At 42.6% G+C, this 21,619-nt stretch overlaps 1 protein-coding gene across 1 annotated transcript in view; it reads right to left on the reverse strand.

Moving 5' to 3' along the window:
- Positions 1-364: 364 nt before the first annotated feature.
- Positions 365-21,619, reverse strand: part of mtmr2 (myotubularin related protein 2) — an 85,783-nt gene continuing 64,528 nt past the window's right edge. The window contains exons 11-14 of the mRNA XM_067986377.1: positions 19,819-19,911; positions 12,478-12,591; positions 3,370-3,546; positions 365-1,188 (exon numbers count right to left, since the gene is read on the reverse strand). Of these exons, the coding sequence (XP_067842478.1) occupies positions 1,027-1,188; positions 3,370-3,546; positions 12,478-12,591; positions 19,819-19,911 (546 nt within the window). The 3' untranslated portion in view covers positions 365-1,026. The remainder of the gene's footprint in view (positions 1,189-3,369; positions 3,547-12,477; positions 12,592-19,818; positions 19,912-21,619) is intronic.

Genomic DNA, 21,619 nt, shown 5'->3' on the forward strand with positions numbered 1-21,619 from the left:
AAAAAAGCTTAGGTTTTTTTCAAGCCTTGCTTTAAAAATGCTTCTGTTCAAGTAGGTTAAATGCTCAATGTCAGATTAAACAGAGGATTCAAGGAGACTGGAGGTTTACAGAAATAAATCAAAGTGGTGCCAGTTGCGTATCTCATCAGCACTACAACCATGACAAGTAGTTTACTCTGTGGAAACCCAATCTGCACAATTTATTCTATTATACAACATATATTGTTGATTAGAAAAATACTTTGACTTTCATTATTTTAGCCAGATTGATCCCCCCTGTGCAGATGTGAAGAGAGGTTGCAGTGCAACATCGATGGCAATACTTTGTGAGGATACCAAAATGGCAATTTGATTTCGATAAATAGAAATTTAATAAGAATGTCAATTTATTAAAAAAAAGTTCCAGTGAAGAAGTAAACAAGTAAGTCTACACAGCACACATTGGGTAAATGACCATCTCTAACCCCAAACAACATATCTGCCTTGTTTATTAGTCATTTTTTCCTTCTTAGTAATTTTTCATTTATATTTTATCATACATATGCATGAATACATTTTTACCCAGCAAATTCTTTGAGTGATATCCTCTTGGTTAAGGGGAGGGAGGGAGGGGGAAGAAACTTGGTATATGACAGTTGGATGTTAGGAGCTATAATATCAAATGAAAGAAAGCTAGCCAGTTTAAAACATACAAGCACACTGGTTATTCCCTGTAAGGATTAGTGTTAATCTTAGAATTAAGGATGAGAATGGTAGTTAAAACTTGTCAGTGCAATAAATAAGGTTCGCTTCCAAATGAACAAACTACTTCATAGTCTATTCGCTTGGAACACTTGAATTATTTGCCTACAAATAGCAAATAAGTGCTACAATTTTTCATATAAAAAACCTGTAAATACAATTTACAGTAACCTGTTTATATATGCTTGGCTGTATACAGGAATGAATTTTTCTTCAAGCATTAGAAGACCTTTGCAAAAATTGTCTTCAACAGCTATTATATCCTTTAAAGAACGAATTAGATTTTCAAACGACAGTCTGTACAGGTGTAACTGAGCGTGAAGGTGAGCCAGCTTTCTCTGATGAGGAAGCTGACCTGTTAGAAACTTCTCGCTGTAATTCTTCCACCTTTTTCTGAAGCTCCGCTCGTTTTGCTAAAAGTTCCTTGTAACGCTGATGAATAGGTTCCTGTATTTCGAAAAAAATGATTAGAATTGAGTATGACATGCTTTTGTTGTCACCATTTGACAATATTCATATATTAATCAATAACTATAAATGGCCCTTTGTATCCCTCTGAAATTAAAGTCAGATTTAGAACTGTTTTTAATTGAGGTATTCCATTACTGCAATCATAGAATCTTGTGCTGTAAGCCATTCAGCCCACTGTGCCTGTGCCAGCTCTCTTAAAGAGCTATCCAATTAGTCCCTTTCCCAAAGCCCTGCAAATTTTTCCTTTTCAAGTGTATATCCAATTACCTTTAGAAAGTTACTATTGAATCTGCTTCCACCATTCACTGTATACTCCCCTACACTGTATATGTGTGAATGTGAAAATTGCTGTAATATTTTGGGCATCAAAGTCAAATTCTAATTATCAAAATTTAAAAATATAGTTATTATACTGGTATCCTCCCAGTAGGGACTTCCCATATTTACTAAATATAGCAAATTCAACGAGCAAATCTTTGACAAAACCATATAGGCTTCACTTCAATTTAACGTCAGGTTATCTTGTTAATTTAACCAGGTCTGATGAATTTATTTCTTTTGTACTTCACATTACTATTAGTTTTCATCCCAAATTACTTGTATATAAGTTTACTGGATTATAAAAATATTAGGTTACAATATCCTGTTTTGGCCACCAAACCAGTAACTGGCTAATAAAACCAGCAGATTTGAGCACAAAATTAAATTTTTTGGCAGTATGTACAAGTTATAACATCATGTATTTAAAGAAAAACATCCCAAGGCGCTTCACAGGAGTGCAATTTGACAAAAATGGACGCTGAACCACAGAAGGAGATATTAGAAGGGGTGACTAAAAGCTTGGTTAACGAGTTAGGTTTTAAAGGAGGGTCTTAAAGGGGAAGAGGGAGGTGGAGAGTTTAGGGAGGGAAGGTTTAGGGAGGGAAGGTTTAGGGAGGGAAGGTTTAGGGAGGGAAGGTTTAGGGAGGGAAGGTTTAGGGAGGGAAGGTTTAGGGAGGGAAGGTTTAGGGAGGGAAGGTTTAGGGAGGGAAGGTTTAGGGAGGGAAGGTTTAGGGAGGGAAGGTTTAGGGAGGGAAGGTTTAGGGAGGGAAGGTTTAGGGAGGGAAGGTTTAGGGAGGGAAGGTTTAGGGAGGGAAGGTTTAGGGAGGGAAGTCCAGAGTATAAGGCCTAGATGGCTGAAAGCATGGCTGCCAAGGATGGGATAGGAGATGCACCAGAGGCCAGAGTCAGAGGAACGCAGAGCTCTCAGAAGGTTGTAGGGCTGGAGGAGATTAGTGATGGGGAAGGGCAAGGTCATGAAGGGATTTAAACCCATGGATGAGAATTTTAAATTTGAGTTGTTGGGGTCCAGGAACCAATGTAGATCAACAAGCACAGGGGTGATGGGTGAAAGGGACTTGGTGTGGGAAAGGATATGGGCAGCAGAGTTTTGGATGAGCTGAAGTTTACGGAGGGTGGAGGATGGGAGGTCAGCCAGAAGAGTATTGGAATGGTCGAGTCATGAGGTGACAAAGGCATGAATAAGAGCTACAGCAGCAGATGGGCTGAGGCGGGAGCGATGATACAGAGGTGGAAGTAGTTGATCTTTTTGATGGAGAGTATATGAGGTTGGAAGCTCAGCTCAGGGTCAAATTGGATGCCAAGGTTGTAAACAGTCTAGTTGAACCCGAGTCGATGGCTGGGGAGGGGGATAGAATCGGTTGAGAGGGTATGGAGTTTGTGGCATGGCCCGAAAACAGTGACTTCAGTAAGTTATATAAGTTAAAACATATATTCTGCCATTGTTTTAAATATTTTAGATTTTTTTTAAAATTCTCAATTTTTAATATTTCTAATATCCATCATTTGGCTTTAAAGGAGTAAGATGCAAAACACATTAATTTGATGATTTTCCCTTTAAAAATAAAAGCGAAGTCAATAATTGGGATACTGAGTTTTTCAAACTTTTTTAAATACAAATTCCTTCTCAGTTTTCAAAACTGATGCATTTTCTTTCATACAGTAGCCACAAGAAGTTTCTATAAACATTCCAAATAGCAAATGGTTCAAAATAACTTGGAATAATAGTCACAAGAAAAATGTTAGTATTTTTGACTCTGGTGTTATTAGGTTCAATATTCACACAAACAGCTAAACCAAAACATACAAAGTGGTCACCTGTGGTCTCATCCTTGGGTTCCAACGGATGTAATATCCAATCCAGAGCTCTAGGTGGCGCATGCTTGCCACAGGATACAACACATGGTTATAGTAATTCACATAGAGAGGGTTGATAAACTCCTCCAGTTGGCTGTTTGTATAAGTCCATAATGAAACAGTACTTTTTTGCAATCCCTGTAAAATAAATTCAGGTTATACGTCAATTTTGCAGGAAATAGATTTCCTATTACATATTTTCTTAGAAAATTAATTTACATCATTTACCCATACATATTCCCTATATTTCTTTGTAAACCAAATGAGAACATAGCAAAGCCGTTGGATACATTAGTCCACAACATAAATTTACTGGTGTGCAAATTGGCTGCTATGTTGCATACAAAACAAAGTGACTACATTTCAAAAGTATTTTGTTGGCTGTGAACCATTTTGGGATGCCCTGAAGACGTGAAAGGCAGTATATCAATGTAAGTCTTTCTTTGTAATAGTCTGCTCAATTTAACAGTACATCCAAGTATTTTCTTGCAATTTTCTCAAGTGGCAAAACATCATGTGTAAGCCTAGTCAGTGAGTTGAGCCCAATCATATCCACACTTCACATCCACGCACGTGCACTTTTCAGCAGAGATCAATGGATGCTGATCAGAAGTAGAGATTTATAAACAGCGGCATAGTGTACAAGAGGAAAGTAATGATAAATCTATACAAAACGTTATTTATACCACAGTTAGAGCAATGCATGCGGTTTTGGGTACCCCATTATAGAAAGGACATTACAGCTATAGAGCGTATGCAGCATAGATTCACCAGGACAATGCCTGGGATCAGAAACTATAGTTACGAGAAGAGCTTTGAGATATTGGGACTATTTTCTTCAGAGCGAAGAAGGCTAAGAGGAGATTTAGAGGTTTTTAAAATTCTTAAGATTTTGGTAAGAGTGAATAGGGAAAGATTATTTCCTCTGGTTGGTGTGTCAGTAATAGGGATCAATTTAAAATCATCACTAAGAGTGAGGAGAAAGGAGGAGTAAATTATTTATGCAGAGGATTTTTGAAGCATGGAATATTTTGTTACAGGGAATGGTTGAGGCAGACTATTGCATCTTCCAAGGGAAATTTGGAAGCAGAGGAAGATACCGGGTTATGGCGAGAGCGGGATAAGTTTTGGATTGCTCTTGCAAAGAGCTAGCACAAACATAATGGGCCAAATGGCCACCATCTGTGATGTAAACTTCTATGGTTCTAGCAACACTGGCTGATTCAGATAGTATATATGAAAAAAAGCAGTGGTCCTAGTACCGACCCCTGGGGAACACCATTGTATACCATCCTCCAGTCCGAAAAACAACCGTTCGCCATGACTCTCTGTTTCCTATCACTTAGCCAATTTTGTATCCGCGCTGCCACTGCCTCTTTTATTCCATGGGCTTCAATTTTGCTGACAAGCCTATAATGTGGAACTTCATCAAACGCCTTTTGAAAGTCCACAACATCAACTGCATTGCCCTCATCAACACCCATTGTTGCCTCATCAAAAAAGTAAATCAAGTCAGTTTTGCCTTTAACAAATCCATGCTGGCTTTCCTTTATTAATCCACACTTGTCCGAGTGACTATTAATTTTGTCCCAGATTATCGTTTCTAAAGGCTTCGCCACCACTGAGGTTAAACAGACGGGCCTGTAGTTGTCGGGTTTATCCTTATACCCTTTTTTGAACAAGGATGTAACATTTGCAATGCTCAAGTCCTCTGCCAACACCCCCGTATCTAAGGAGGATTGGAAGATTATGGCCAGCACCTCTGCAACCCTAACTTCCCTTAGCAACCTAGGATGCATCCCATCTAGACCGGGTGATGTATCTACTTTAAGTATACCCTGCCTTTCGAGTACCTCCTCCATAAATTTTTAGCCCATCCAGTAACTCAACTTATTTTTTATTCGTTCATGGGATGTGGGCGTTGCTGGCAAGGCCAGCATTTATTACCCATCCCTAATTGCCCTTGAGAAGGTGGTGGTGAGCCGCCTTCTTGAACCGCTGCAGTCCGTGTGGTGAAAGTTCTCCCACATTGTTGTTAGGTAGGGAGTTCCAGGATTTTGACCCAGCGACGATGAAGGAATGGCGATATATTTCGAAGTCGGGATGGTGTGTGACTTGAGGGGAACGTGCAGGTAGTGGTGTTCCTGTATGCCTGCTGCCCTTGTCCTTCTAGGTGGTAGAGGTCGCGGGTTTGGGAGGTGCTGTCGAAGAAGCCTTGGCGAGTTGCTGCAGTGCATCCTGTGGATGATACACACTGCTGCCACAGTGCACCGGTGGTGAAGGGAGTGAATATTTAGGGTGGTGGATGGGGAGCCAATCAAGCGGGCTGCTTTGTCCTGGATGGTGTCGAGCTTCTTGTGTTGTTGGAGCTGCCTCTCCAGCCAAGTGGAGAGTATTCCATCACACTCCTGACTTGTGCCTTGTAGATGGTGGAAAGGCTTTGGGGAGACATTCGCCACAGAATATCCAGCCTCTGACCTGCTCTTGTAGCCACAGTATTTATGTGGCTGGTCCACTTAAGTTTCTGGTCAATGGTGACCCCCAGGATGTTGATAGTGGGGGATTCGGCAATGCTAAAGCTGTTGAATGTCAAGGGGAGGTGGTTAGACTCTCTCTTGTTGGAGATGGTCATTGCCTGGCACAAATGTTACTTGCCGCTTATCAGCCCAAGCCTGGATGTTGTCCAGGTCTTGCTACATGCGGGCACGGACTGCTTCATTATCTGAGGGGTTGCGAATGGAATGAACACTGTGCAATCATCAGCGAACATCCCCATTTCTGACCTTATGATGGAGGGAAGGTCATTGATGAAGTAGCTGAAGATGGTTGGGCCTAGGACTTAGCCCTGAGGAACTCCTGCAGCAATGTCTTGGGGCTGAGATGATTGGCCTCCAATAACCACTAGCATCTTCCTTTGTGCTAGGTACGACTCCAGCCACTGGAGAGTTTTCCCCCTGATTCCCAATGACTTAAATTTTACTAGGGCTCCTTGGTGCCACACTTGGTCAAATGCTGCCTTGATGTCAAGGGCAGTCATTCTCATCTCACCTCTGGAATTCAGCTCTTTTGTCCATGTTTGGACCAAGGCTGTAATGAGGTCAGGAGCCATGTGGTGCTGGCAGAACCCAAACTGAGCATCGGTGAGCAGGTTATTAGTGAGTAAGTGCCGCTTGATAGCACTGTCGACGACACTTTCCATCACTTTGCTGATGATTGACAGTAGACTGATGGGGCGGTAATTGGCCGGATTGGATTTGTCCTACTTTTTGTGGACAGGACATACCTGGGCAATTTTCCACATTGTCGGGTTGATGCCAGTGTTGTAGCTGTACTGGAACAGTTTGGCTAGAGGCGCAGCTAGGTCTGGAGCACAAGACTTCAGCATTACAGCTGGGATGTTGTCGGGGCCCATAGCCTTTCTTGTATCCAGTGCACTCAGCCGTTTCTTGATATCACGTGGAGTGAATCGAATTGGCTGAAGACTGGCTTCTGTGAAGGTCGGGATATCGGGAGGAGGCCGAGATGGATCATCTACTCGGCACTTCTGGCTGACAATGGTTGCAAATGCTTCAGCCTTGTCTTTTGCACTCATGTGCTGGACTCTGCCATCATTGAGGATGGGGACGTTCACAGAGCCTCCTCCTCCCGTTAGTTGTTTAATTGTCCACCACCATTCATGACTGGATGTGGCAGGACTGCAGAGCTTTGATCTGATCCATTGGTTGTGGAATCACTTAGCTCTGTCTCTAGCATGTTGCTTCTGCTGTTTAGCATGCATGTAGTCCTGTGTGGTAGCTTCACCAGGTTGGCATTTCATTTTTAGGTATGCCTGATGCTGCTCCTGGCATGCTCTTCTACACTCCTCATTGAACCAGGGTTGATCCCCCATGGCTTGTTGGTAATGGTAGAGTGAGGAATATGCCGGGCCATGAGGTTACAAATTGTGCAGGAATACAAATCCGCTGCTGCTGATGGCCCACAGCGTCTCTTGGATGCCCAGTTTTGAGCTGCTAGATCTGTTCTGAATCGATCCCATCTGGTACAGTGGTAGTGCCACACAACACGTTGGATGGTGTCCAGTGTGAAGACGGGATTTCGTCTCCACAAGGACTGTGCAGTGGTCACTCCTACCAATACTGTCATGGACAGATGCATCTGCGACAGGTAGATTGGTGATTGGTGAGGGCGAGGTCAAGTAGGTTTTTCCCTCGAGTTGGTTCGCTCACCACCTGCCGCAGGCCCAGTCTGGCAGCTATGTCCTTCAGGACTCGGCCAGCTCCGTTAGTAGTGGTGCTACTGAGCCAGTCTTGGTGATGGACATTGAAGTCCCCCACCCAGAGTACATTCTGTGCCCTTGCTACCCTCAGTGCTTCCTCTAAGTGGTGCTCAACATGGAGGAGAACTGATTCATCAGCTGAGGGAGGGCGGTAGGTGGTAATCAGCAGTAGGTTTCCTTGCCCTTGTATGACCTGATGCCATGAGATTTCATGGGGTCCGGAGTCAATGTTGAGGACTCCCAGGACCGCTCCCTCCTGACTGCATATCACTGGTGGGTCTGTCCTGCCGGTGGGACGGGACATACCCAGGGATGGTGATGGAAGAGTCTGGGACATTGGTTGAAAGGTATGATTCTGTGAGTATGACTATGTCAGGCTGTTGCTTGACTACTCTGTGGGACAGCTCTCCCAATTTTGGCACAAGTCCCCAGATGTTAGTGGGGAAGACTTTGCAGGGTCAACTGGGCTTGGTTTGCCTTTGTCGTGTCCGGTGCCCAGTGGTCCGATGCTGGGTGGTCGGTCCGGCTTTATTCTTATTATGACTTTTCATAGCGAGATTGTACAACTGAGTGGCTTGCTAGGCCATTTCAGAAGAATCAACCACATTGCTGTGAGTCTGGAGTCACATATTGGCCAGACTGGGTAAGACGGCAGGTTTCCTTCCCTAAAGGACATTAGGGAAAGAAACCTGATACCTCCTCTTTTACTGTGACTTTGGCAGCATCTTCTTCCTTGGTAAAGAGACTCATTAAGTACCTCAACCATGCCCTTTGCCTTCATGAGAAGATCTCCTTTTTGGTCCCTAATCGGCCCGACCCCTCCTCTTATATCCTGTTTACTATTTATGCCTATAGAAGACTTTTGGATTCCCTTTTATGTTAGCCGCCAGTCTATTCTCATACTCTCTCTTTGCCCCTCTTATTTCCTTTTTCACTTCTCCTCAACTTTCTATATTCAGCCTGTTCTCACTTGTATTATCAACCTGACATCTGTGATATGCCCCTTTTTTCTGCTTCATCTTACTCTCTGTCTCTTTCGTCATCCAGGGAGCTCTGGCTTTGGTTTCCCTACCTCTCCCCCTCGTGGGAATGTATTTAGACTGTATCTGAACTGCCCATTGTTTGATTGCAGTTTTGCCTGCCATTCTTTGATTCTAATTTGCCCGGGCCAGATCCGCTCCCAACCCACTGAAATTGGTCCTCCTCCAATTAAGTATTTTTACTCTAGATTGTTCTTTCTCCTTTTCCATAACTAATCTAAACCTTATGATACTATGATCTCTGTTCCCTAAATGTTACCCCACTGACACTTGCTCCACTTGACCCACCTTATTTCCCAGTACCAGATCCAGATCCAGCGATGCCTCCTTCCTCATTGTGCTGGAAACATACTGATCAAGAAAGTTCTCCTGAATACATTTCAGAAATTCCTTCCCCTTTACACTATTACTATCCCAGTCTATATTAGGATAGTTGAAGTCCCCCATTATAACTATTCTATAGTTCTTGCACCTCTCTGTAATTTCCCTGCAAATTTGCTCCTTTATATCCTTCCCACTAGTTGGTGGCCTGTAGAATACACCCAGATACACCTTGTATATAGGAATATTTAGTACCCAATCCTGCCCTTTTTAGAGCCGGTTATTCCCATGTAGCTATTTGCCCCTGCAGCTCACCAACCTTATTTAACCACACTTTGTGCATTTACATACGCGCACTCTAAATCTATCTTAAACGTTCTCGTATACTCCCAGTCTGATCCCACCTAATATTGTACTGTTTCTTACTCTAGTGCTATCTGTCTCTCCCATCCTTTGTGCACCTTGTTTCTTCTTTCCAATGCTACATCCTGGTGCCCAACCCCTGCCAAATTAGTTTAAACCCTTCCCCTCAGCACTAGTGAACCTCCCCACGAGGACATTGGTCCCAGCTCTGTTGAGGTGCAACCCGTCCGTCGTGAACAGGTCCCTCCTCCCCCAGAACTGGTCCCAATGCTCCAAGAATCTGAAGCCCTCCCTCTTGCACCATGTCTCCTTCCACCCTTTAACCTGCCTTATCTTCCTATTTCTGTACTCACTAGTGCATGGCACTGGGAGTAATCCAGAGATTACTACCTTTGAGGTCCTGCCTTTTAACTTCCTCCCTAGCTTCTGAAACTCTGACCGCAGGACCTCATCCTTTTTCTTTCCTATATCCCCATGGTGCCATGCTCAGGACTGCACTCTTCGAGGTGTTGTCACCCTCACTGGTATTCAATGCTGAATACCGATTTGAGAGTGCCACACACCCAGAAGATTCCTGCACTGCATGCCTTTTCCTACCTTTTCGGATACCCACTCGCTATCCTGAACTCTCTGTGGCTGCGGGGTGACCACCTCATGGATCCAGGAAACCTTCAGCCTCCTCTATGCTCTGCAATGACTCCAGCCACCCCTCAAGCTCAGAAACCCTCAGCTTAAGCTCAAGCAACTGGAGGCATTTCCTGTACATGGTCCTCCAGGGCATATGAAGCATCCTGAAGTTCCCACATGGCGCAGGAATTGCAGGCAATGGTTTTCAACTGCTCGTCCTTTAGAAACCTTTTCTTCTAAACTCCCATTAGATACTCTATTATTAATTTACGTACTGATTATTTACCCCGATTAACCTACCCTTTTATTCCGGGTCTCTCAGAGCCCCTCCTCTCTGTTCACTGTGACATCACTGTTTTTTCGCTCTCTCTGTTCTTAGTGAAAGGGGCTCCTCCCCTGGTGTTCAGAGCCACTTCTCTCAACTAAATAATCTATTCATTTATACACATTTACTTTTTTAGTCTGTTTTGGTTTCTTCCCGCTTTTTAAAAAAACGTAGCACCTCCTTCCCCCTATACACCTAATTCCCACTCTCAAATTCTCAAGTTCCCTCTCGGTTCATGATCCGCTCTGTGCTTTAGCCCTCTGACAAACTAAGGTTAGCAGGAATCAAGGATAAGATATGAATGTGCATTAGTAGGTGGCTAAAGGAAAGCTTGGGTAGTTTAAGGGGAACAAATGAGTGGGTTGCCCTATGGTCCCTGCTGGGATCTCTCCTGGTGTGCGTGTGTGTGTGTGTGTGTGTGTGTGTGTGTGTGTGTGTGTGTGTGTGTGTATACACACACACACACACACACACACACATCTCTCTCTATATATATATATATATATATAAAATTAATTTGTTGATACTTTGATCAATTCACTGTGGAATGGAAGGAAGGCTGCTTGTTTTATTATGACTTAACTGCAACTCTCACATCAGGATTGAATGCGTGAGTGGGTGCAAAGACCTGCACTTCAGTCACAGAAAAGCTACCAGTAGCTTATCAGATGTTGGTTGGCCACCTCTAGTATATAGTAATTGGGAACCCCTTGTATGAATTTCCTCTGGGACAACTACCACTTTGGTCTCTTTCTGCTCGAATGATGTATGTTATAGAGATGGTGTACATGCATCACATAGTGACTCCATTCATTACAATGGGGCATATATAAATAACAGATTCACAGTCACAGTGCAAGCTAGTTAAATTCTTAGGGTTAAACCTGGACTGGCTAGACAGCAGATCGAAAGACATTCCACACTGAAAAAAACACAATAATGAGTCAAAACTGTTGCATACTTCACCTGGAAAGTGCTTTCCGGGTTGGATGTCCCTACTTCCACCTCCGTAACATTGCCCATCTCCACCTCTGGCTCAGCTCAACTGCTGCTGAAATCCTCATCCATGCCTTTGTTATCTCTAGACTTGACCATCATTCCAATGTTCGCTTGGCCAGCCTCCCATCTTTCATCCTCTGTAAACTTGAGCTCATCCAAAACTCTGCTGCCCATATCCTAACTTACACCAAGTCCTGTTCACCCATCAACCCTGTGCTCACCAACCTACATTGGCTCCCAGTCCGGGAATGCCTCGATTTTAAAAATTCTCATCCTTGTTTTCAGATCCCTCCATGGCCTCGCTGCTCCCTATCTCTGTAAACTCCTCCAGTCCTAAAACCCTCCGAGATCTCTGCGTTCCTCCAATTCTTGCCTCTTGCGCTTCCTTGATTTTAATCACTCCTCCATTGCCAGCCGTGCCTTCAACTGCCTCAACCCTAAGCTCTGGAATTCCCTCCCTAAAATGTTGTGCTTCTCTATCTCTCTCTCTCTCCTTTAAGACGCTCCTTAAAACCTACCTGCCCAAGCTTTTGGTCACCTGACCTAATCTCATGTGGCTCGGTGTCAAATTTTATTTGATAATGTTTCTGTGAAGCTCCTTGGGACATTTTACCACATTAAAGGCGCTATATAAATGCAAGTTGTTGTTGTTGGATTATCCCTCAGTCTGGTCCAAAATGCCAGCTCCTATTTAAATGAACCAAGCCCCCAGGCATCTTCACCCCTTAACCTACAGAATAGGAGTGGTTGACGAGGGAAGGAGATCAGCACACCAGAGTCCAACACTTAGCATGGTTCTATTATTGTAAATAGAAAAGCTACTTTGGAGTATTGTATTCTACACCATATGTGATGAATGCCCTTGAGAGTTATATGGAGAGAGCATCAAATCAGTTATAAATTTATTCATTGTGCACCAACACAGTAGTTATTCAAGAAATATCAAAAACCCAACACAATTTTATATAGCACATGTAATTTTGGTTTATATTATTGTGCATGTTTCAATAATTATCAGATTATCACACTACTACAATGATCAACAAATATTACACCACAACTAATAAACAATAAACCTAAATTAACATATGGAATTTGATTATACTGGTCAGACTCACCTCTTTTACTCTTTGCTGTTCACTGTTAAAAAGGAACGTTCCAAACAAACAGCTATACAGATGTTCAAGAATGGTTACGAGAAAGAACTCATTAAATTCAAAGGCTGTTGGGAACTGAGGAAATAAAAATTATTAGAAATTCAATTCAAATGGGCTAACATAAAACATAATGCAAAAGCTGAACATGTAAATTGGATACAGACCTAAATTAAAAGGACCGCAAAACAAATCTGTCATTATTATTGCACTACCTAACTTTCAGAACAAACAATCATTTTCAGGTTCATAAATCCAATAACCATCTCTAGGGTTCCACTTCAAATTTTAGTTTCTAATTTTTCCTTTCACTTGGTCATGTTGTCTTTTTTTAAAAACTAGTTGGGACACTTCAGGGATAGCAAGTATGACCACAAAGGAGAGGGAATGACTAATGAAGAATAATTTGCTTACAAATTACTCCCTACATCTTTCACTATAATATCTTATCTTTTAGGAGAAGTTTTTGACTTTTTCCACTTGGTTATAGAGCCACTATTTCAGGTCTCCATTCCTGTCTCAAGCGGCTCTTGTCATTTGGTTATGGGTATTGCATGTGCCTTGCAGAGCAGTTCCATCAATTTTCATAGCAGTTGGAATTTTTCACCAGCTTGGGCTAGTCAAGCTGAGGCATGTGGTAGAATTACTACCTGCTAAGGCACGTGGAGCACGTCTGTAACCTGAACCACAGGAGCAGTTTAGGAGGGAAGACCCAAAATCGCAGACCAAAAAAAATGAGCCTCTCCTAAAAAGGTAATATATTGTGTCCTTTCTTTTATAAAGGACTGATGAGAGATAAGTTTTCCCCGTTGCCTTTTCTTTGGCTTTAATTGAATAGTTAACAAAATTCAGTCGTAATGACATAAATGTAGGTACTGCAAGCTAAATCTCTTGTTGAAATCCACTGCAGAATTCAAACAATAGAATCTTCCATGCCAGCAACAACTTGCATTTATATAGCACCCTGAATGAAGTAAAACATTCCAAAGTGCTTCACAGGAGCATAATCAGACAAAAACAGAGGCAGAGCTAAAGCAAGAGACAATAGTACAGGTGACTAAACATTTGGTCAAATAGATAGGTTTTAAGGAGTGCTCTAAAGGAAGAGCACTCCTTAGAGTTTTGGGGGGAATTCCTGAGCTTAGGGCCTATGCAGCTGAAGGCACAGCTGCCAGTGGTAGGGTGAAGGAAGTCGGGGATACACAAGAGGCCAGAATTGGAGGAACGCAGAGTTCTTGGGAGGGTTGTAGGGCTGGAGGAGGTTACAGTGATAAGGAGGGGTGAGGACATGGAGGGATTTGAACATGAGGATGAGAATTTTTAAAATCGAGATGTTGGTGAACTGGGAGCCAATGTAAGTCAATGACCACAGGGGTGATATGTGAACAGGATTTGGTGTGAGTTAGGATAATGGCAGCAGAGTTTTGGATGCGCTCAAGTTTCTGGAGGGTGGAAGATGGGTGGCCAGCCAGGAGAGCATTGAAACAGATGAGTCTGGAGGTACAGTCTAAACTTCTACAGCAAACAAATTTTATCTAAATTCCAAAATATCAACACCTAGGAGCTGGAGAGTACATACATTACCAATAAAAAGCCCAAACAACTATTCTAATATAGACTGGGATAACAATAATAATATAAGGGGCACAGAGAGGGAGGAATTTTTGAAATGTGTTCAGGATAACTTTCTTAAGCAGCATGTTTCCGGCCCAATGAGGAAGGAGGCATTGCTGGACTTGGATCTAGGGAATGAGGTGGGCCAAGTGGAACAAGTATCAGTGGGAGAGCATTTAGGGAGCAACGATCATAGTATCCATAGTATCATAAGGTTTAGAACAGCTATGGAAAAGGACACAAACCACTCTAAAGTAAAAATACTCAATTGGAGGAGGGCCAATTTCAATGGGATGAGAACAGACGTGGCCCGGGTAAATTGGAATCAAAGATTGGCAGGCAAAATTGTAACTGAACAGTGGCTGGCCTTTAAGGAGGAGATGGTTCGGGTACAGTCTAGGCACATTCCCACGAAGCAGAAAGGTAGGGCAACTAAAGCCAGAGCTCCCTGGACAAGAGAGATAGTGAGTAAGATGAAATGGAAAAAAAGGGGTGTATGACAGATATCAGGTTGAAACAACAAGTGAGAACCAGGCAGAATATAGAAAGTTCAGAGGGGAAGTGAAAAAGGAAATAAGAGGGGCAAAGAGAGAGTATGAAAATAGACTGGTGGCCAACATAAAAGGGAATCCAAAAGTCTTCTACAGGCATGTAAACAGTAAACGGGTAGTAAGAGGAGGGTTGGGGCCGGTTAGGGACCATTAAGGAGATCTACTCATGGAGGCAGAGGGGATGGCTGAGGTACTAAATGAGTACTTTGCATCTGTCTTTACCAAGGAAGAAGATGCTGCTACAGACTCAGTAAAGGAAGATATAGTTGAGATACTGAATGGGCTAAAAACTGATTAAAAAAGAGGTACTTGAAAGGCTAGCTGTACTTAAAGTAGCTAAGTCACCCGGTCCAGATAGGATGCATCCTAGGTTGCTGAGGGAAGTAAAGGTGGAAATTGCGGATCTTCCAAACATCCGTAGATATGGGGGACTGGAGAATTGCAAATGTTACACCCTTGTTCAAAAAAAGGTGTAAGGATAAACCCAGCAACTGTAGGCCAGTCAGTTTAACCTCAGTGACGGGGAAACTTTTAGAAACAATAATCTGGGACAGAATTAACAGTCACTTGGACGAAGGTGGATTGATTAGAGAAAGCCAGCACGGATTTGTTAAAGGAAAATCGTGTTTAACTAACCTGATAGAGTTTTTTGATGAGGTAACAGAGAGGGTAGATAAGGGCAATGCAGTTGACATAGTGTATATGGACTTTCAAAAGGCGTTTGATAAAGTGCCGCATGGTAGGTTTATCATCAAGATTGCAGCCCATGGAATAAAGGGGGCAGCAACATGGATACAGAATTGGCTAAGGGACAGGAAACAGAGAGTAGTGAGTGGTGAACGGTTGTTTCTCGGACTGGAGGGAGGTGTGCAGTGGTGTTCCCCAGGGATCAGTGCTGGGACCACTGCTTTTCTTGATACATATTAATGACTTGAACTTGGGAGTACAGGGCACAATTTCCAAATTTGCAGATGACACAAAACTTGGAAAGGTAGTAAACAGTGAGGAGTATAGTGATAGACTTCAAGAGGATATAGACTGGCTGGTGGCATGGGCGGACACGTGGAAGATGAAATTTAACGCTGAAAAACATGAAGTGATACATTTCGGTAGGAAGAACGAGGAGAGGCAAAATAAACTAGAGGGCACAACTCTAAAAGGGGTACAGGAACAGAGAGATCTGGGTGTATATGTGCACAAATCGTTGAAGGTGGCAGGATAGGTTGAGAAAGTGGTTAAAAAAGCATGTGGAATCCTGGGCTTTATAAATAGAGGCATAGAGTACAAAAGTATGGAAGTCATGATGAACCTTTATAAAACACTGGCTCGGCCACAGCTGGAGTATTGTGTCCAGTTCTGGGCACCGCACTTTAGGAAAGATGTGAAGGCCTTAGAAAGGGTGCAGAAGAGATTTACTAGAATGATTCCAGGGATGAGGGTCTTTAGTTAGGTGGATAGACTGGAGAAGCTGGGATTGTTCTCCTTGGAACAGAGACGGTTGCAAGGTGATTTGATAGAGGTATTCAAAATCATGAAGGGTCTAGACAGAGTAGATAGAGAGAAACTGTTCCCAATGGCCGAAGCGTCAAGGTCCAGAGGACATAGGTTTAAGGTGATTGGCAAAAGAACCAAAGGTAACATGAGGAAAAACTTTTTTACACAGCAGGTGGGTTAGGATCTGGAATGCACTGCCCGAGGGGGTGGTGGAGGCAGATTCAATCATGGCCTTCAAAAGGGAACTGGATAAGTACTTGAAAGGAAACAATTTGCAGGGCTACGGGGAAAGGGCGGGGGAGTGGGACTAGCTGGAATGCTCTTGCGTAGAGCCGGTGCGGACTCGATGGGCCGAATGGCCTCCTGTAACCTTTCTATGATTCTAACAGCAATTTGCATTTACAATAACCCAAGGTGCTTCACAGATAGGTATAAGAAAAACAGATGCCAATCCCAGAAGGAAGAAGTTAGGAGGGTTGACCAAGCTTGGTCAAAGAGATAGTTTTGAGAAGTTTTTAAAAGGAGAAGCGAGAAGTAGCAAGGCAGAGAAGAGATTTCCAAACAGTAGGACTGTCACTGCTAAAAGCAACAGTGGGGCAAAAGGAGAAGGCAGGAGTCAGGAAGGGTGATATAAGGTTGGGGGAGATTGCAGGAATAAAGTGGGATGAGGCCATAGAGGGATTTAAAGATGAGAAGGATTTTGAATTTAAGTGGGGGACAGGAAGCCAATGGGGGTTGATGGGCAAGTTGGACAGTGTGGGACAGCAGAATTTGGACAAGTTGGACTTTACAGACGGTGGAGGATTAAAAATCATCAAGGAGAGTATTAGGGTAATTGAGCCTGCGAGTGATAAGGGTTTCAGCAGCAAAGCGACTGAGGTCGTAGGTGGAGACAGGCAATGTTGTGGAGGTAGAAAGAAGCAGTCTTTGTGATAGAAATGATATTGGATCTAAAACTAAGCTCGGAGTTGAATAGGACGATAAGGCTATGAAAGGTCTGTTTCTATCAGAGACAGTGGCTGATGTGGGGGAGGGGGTGGATCAGCGGCAAGAGTGTGAAGTGTGTTGTGGTGGGGGCTGGAGATGATGGCTTTTGGTTTTCCCAATGCTGAGCTGGAGGAAGTTATGATTCATCCAAGACTGCATGTCAGACAAGTTGTGTAACAGCACAGAGGTAGTTGGGGGCCAAGCGATATGGTAGAGAGGTAGAGCCGCATGTCATCAGCGAACATCTGAATGCTGACCCGGGGATGATGTCACCAAGGGACAGCATTTAATAAGGAAGAGAAGGGGGCCAAGGGTAGATCCTTGAAGGATTCCAGAGAAAACTGTGCAAGGGAGGGTAGAGAAACCATTGTTTCAGATGCAGGACTGCAACCATGTGAAGTCAGTTCCAGGGACACGGACAATGGAGAAAAGGCAATGGGGCAGGGATGGCCTTGTCATCCATGTCTAATTACTTCAGAGAGGTCAAGGAGTGCAAGGACGGATAATGTACCAGTCACAATCACAGTGGATGTTGTACGTGACTTTAGGGCTGTTTCAGTGTTTGACAAAGGCAGATTCCAGAATGCAGGAATTCGAAGAGGGAGCATTAGGAAATATAGGCATGGAGCTGGAGGTGATAATACATTTGAGGATCTTAGAGAGGAAAGTGAGATTGCAGATGGAGTGGCAGATCACAAAGATAGAAGGGTAAAGAGTAGGTATGTTGAGTTGCCTGGGGTTAAATGTGCCCTCCAGGATATCTTGGAATAGTGAGTGATTTTGACTGAGGAAAGCAAAGCATGATAGTGCTTGATGTGGTCAAGGAAGAATTGTCAGTGAATGGTTCGGGTAGTTGTGCACCAGGTACACTCCGATTTGCATCCCTCTGACTTAAGGAAGCAAAGATGGGTATTGTACCATAGGAAACATCAGGGGTTGAAGACGGTGATGTTTTTGTTGAGAACAAGGGCATCATAGAAGTGGGGGAACGATTAAACAAAGTGACAGGGTGGCAATTTCATTGCTATCAGAGGGCCAAAGGTAAGGGATTTGATAGTGAGGTTCTTAGGGTTCTGGGGAAGCTTTCTCAATGGGCGGATGGGGAACGTATTGGGATTGGTGAAGGATAAGGGGACGTGAATGGTAAGGAAGACAAAGAAATAATTATATAATTTAAATAATTGGAGAAAACCTTGTCAGAGGTTGAGACCAACGGTGCAGAAGAGCCATGAGAAATGGCAAGGTTGAGGGTATGGCCACGATACAGGCAGCGGATTTTATATGAAAAATTAGATTAAGGGAGGGCAGGAGGTGATGAGCTCAGAGGAGAATGGGCTAGGGAAGTTGAAATCACAAAGGATGAGGAGCCACTCAATGTAGAGGCTAAGGAAAGAGAGAAGGAAGGATATTTCATGGAAGATGTCAATGTGGGGCTGATGGACTGTGTAGTAATCAAGGATTTCAAATGAAAGGCATGATGGCGGAAAAGAGCGAAGTGCTCAAAGACGAGGCCAAAGTTTGACTTGCAGATGAGGACCATGCTTCCGCCACAGTGATTTGGGGGGCAGGTGGTGAAAAGTATAAACTGGTTGGAGAGGCTTCTGTAAGGGGAAGGCGTCACAATCTGTACGCCACGTTTCTGTCAGTGTCAGGATGTCAATATAATTATCCATAATGAGGCTGTGGATGACAAAGATCTTGTTTGCAAGTGAATGAATATTCTGAAAAGAAATATGGAAAGGATGGTAATTATTGAACTGGTAGTAGGATGAAAAACTGGTGGAAAAGGGTAAGCAGGATGGGGAGAAGGTAGGAGAGGTTAACTCCTAAGCAGCGCAGTGGGTGAGATGATCGGCAAGTATGGAGAATGGGGCAATTGGGATTGCCGCTCTTAAAGAGGTAGTGATGGGTGCCACAATGGGCCTGGCACAGAATGCAGAGAGGGGTGCAGAGGGAGGTCACAGACTCATTCATGAGGAATTAGAGCCTGGGGCAGTGGCAGGAGAGATTGCAGCACAAGAGGTAATAATGTGTGGGAGTAGGGATCAAGGGGAAACTTGATAATTGAAGAGAGAGATGAAAGATGAGGGGAAGATGATGAGAGCAGGGCCTTGCAAAAGCCAAAAGAAGGAAATAGGAGTAAGTGAGCTTAGGACTAGAGTGGCAGCCAAGGTGTATAGGCAAATGAGCACAAGGGAACCCTCAGTTCCATAAACATAACAGAGATTTAGGGAAGGGCCTTAAGCAGAGGACAGAGAGGAGAGAATACCATCACAGTCCAACATTAGAGTTTGAGGGATAGGAAGCAGTGGTAGAGTGAGGTTTACTTATAAACAAAATGGGGAGAGGGAAAGTTTGGAACAGCCTTCAACCACTCAAACTGCTTCATATATTTTAAAAATCCTGTTAGGCATGACTCACTAAAAAGGGAAAAAAATTCATAATTTAATGAGGTAACAGTTAAGTGTGCAGGGAATGGTTTCCATTTTTTTTCCCGAAGATTGTTCATTTCAACATGCACAGAGTTAGATTATTCATCATTATTCAATGCGTATATTTGAGAAAGAAGCAGAAGAAATCTATAAGCAATACAATTGCCAAATTCTTCACTTGGTTCAATTGTTGAAATTATGAAATAAAAGTTGAAAAAAGATATTACCTGTCTTGTCATCTGCCACACAGAATCAATGAACTGTAAGAAGACCGGCGATCTGTCAGCATCTGCATGGTTCTTATCTCCATGTCCCACTCTCTGTAAAAAGATTTCTGCACTAGGCAATGTGTTTCATTAATGTGGAAACATAATGGAATCGATAAGTTAAACCCAGAGCATTATTTCCAGCAGCAGAACAAGAGGGCACAGATTCAAGTCGTGAGAACAAGTATAGGACAGATGCCAAGAAGTATTTCTTAATACAATACAGTTGCCAGGGAGGCTGCAACATAGTATTCATTTAAGAAACAGCAAAATGATGTAATGGGGAAAACAACAGGGTTGGTATTCATAAAAGATGAATTCAAATAGGCCAAACTGATTTTGTGGTAAGGCTCCACTCAAAATAAAAGAGTAATCTCATTAGTCAAGAAAGCAAGTAATAATACATAGTAAATGGCTGCATTATTGGAATGGCACACCCAGTCAACTAAATGCCACAGATCAGAAGTGATCTCACAAACTGCATAGATAACTTGCACACAGAAGCATATAAATTGAAAGGTTTGTCAACTGCTAGATATAGTCTTTCATGTAAACATATAAGACAATTAAAACAAAATTTAAGAGGATGTCAAGATATTGACTGACGACTGAGCTCATTAATGAGACATATCTTGGTGGTGGCTTGTTTACAATCTATAAGATTATCTTTCCTAACAAGGCAAAGAAATTTAATATAACTAGATAGTAGAAACTAAACACACTAGAACAGGGGTTTATAATTAAATCTTATAGATACTCCAAAGATACAATGCTAGAATAGGAGGACTTAGGATGGATTAAAACACTTTTTGTTGTGTTAGATAGATCATTTGGAATGTATCAATAATATAAAGCTAATAAAACAGTTCTGAAAGACTGCACTGAAAGGAACAAAGTACTTAAAGCCATGTTAATTAACGCAGTGAAGTCAGCATCTCTATCTTGAAAACCATCACGTTCACACTGAAGGACTTCAGTCCTAAGTTGTCAATAACAATCGTCATTTATAGCTAGCTGCGTGGTAAGTGATAGTGAAAGGTGTATTCTGATTTTTATTTCCACAAGTGAGATTGACTGAATAATTAAGCCATTGTCTTGTGTACTCACCAGTTGTAAAGCTTATTTTAGAAGAGTTTTTTAGCCTGAGAAAGTCTGGAGGAAGCCACTTGGCTAAAGGTCACATACCATTATGGAACTTAAAAAAGTGGAAACTATTTTCAAAATTTACTGGTTAACCTTTCATAGATTTAGAAAATGGGACACATTTTGTAATCCCAGTGATAATGCTTATGCTTACAAGCTTTGTTAGCCTGATTAAGGAGCTTTTATCGTAGGAGGCAGCACCTTCAATATAAAATACTGCCTTCCAGTTAAGTTTTTAAAAAATCTATTCTAAGGGTTACTTACAACTTAGAAGTTTTCCAAATCATAGATTTTTGAATGTCTCAATGCACCAATGAGCTATTCATCTGATGTCAACAACAGTGTCAACGGCAAGCAATTCTACTGCATCAACCACAAATCAGCATCCAAGCCTAAAGTCTTCAGTATTAGCCAGTAAAGAAATTTCTACACGTGTGACACTTAAAGCAGACAACCCATAATGCATAATGCTGTGCCTTTAAGAAAATAGAGGGCCAGAAATTACTGCGAAAATAATGATGCATTAGCGCGCTCGCCATTATTAATTTGTACAAAATCTAGCAATTTGAGGCGTAAAAGAGATACGGCATGAGTTCTGATTCTCCACAAATTGCTGGAT

This window comes from Heptranchias perlo, chromosome 6 (assembly GCF_035084215.1).
Source record: "Heptranchias perlo isolate sHepPer1 chromosome 6, sHepPer1.hap1, whole genome shotgun sequence".
In the NCBI taxonomy this organism is placed as follows: Eukaryota; Metazoa; Chordata; class Chondrichthyes; order Hexanchiformes; family Hexanchidae; genus Heptranchias; species Heptranchias perlo.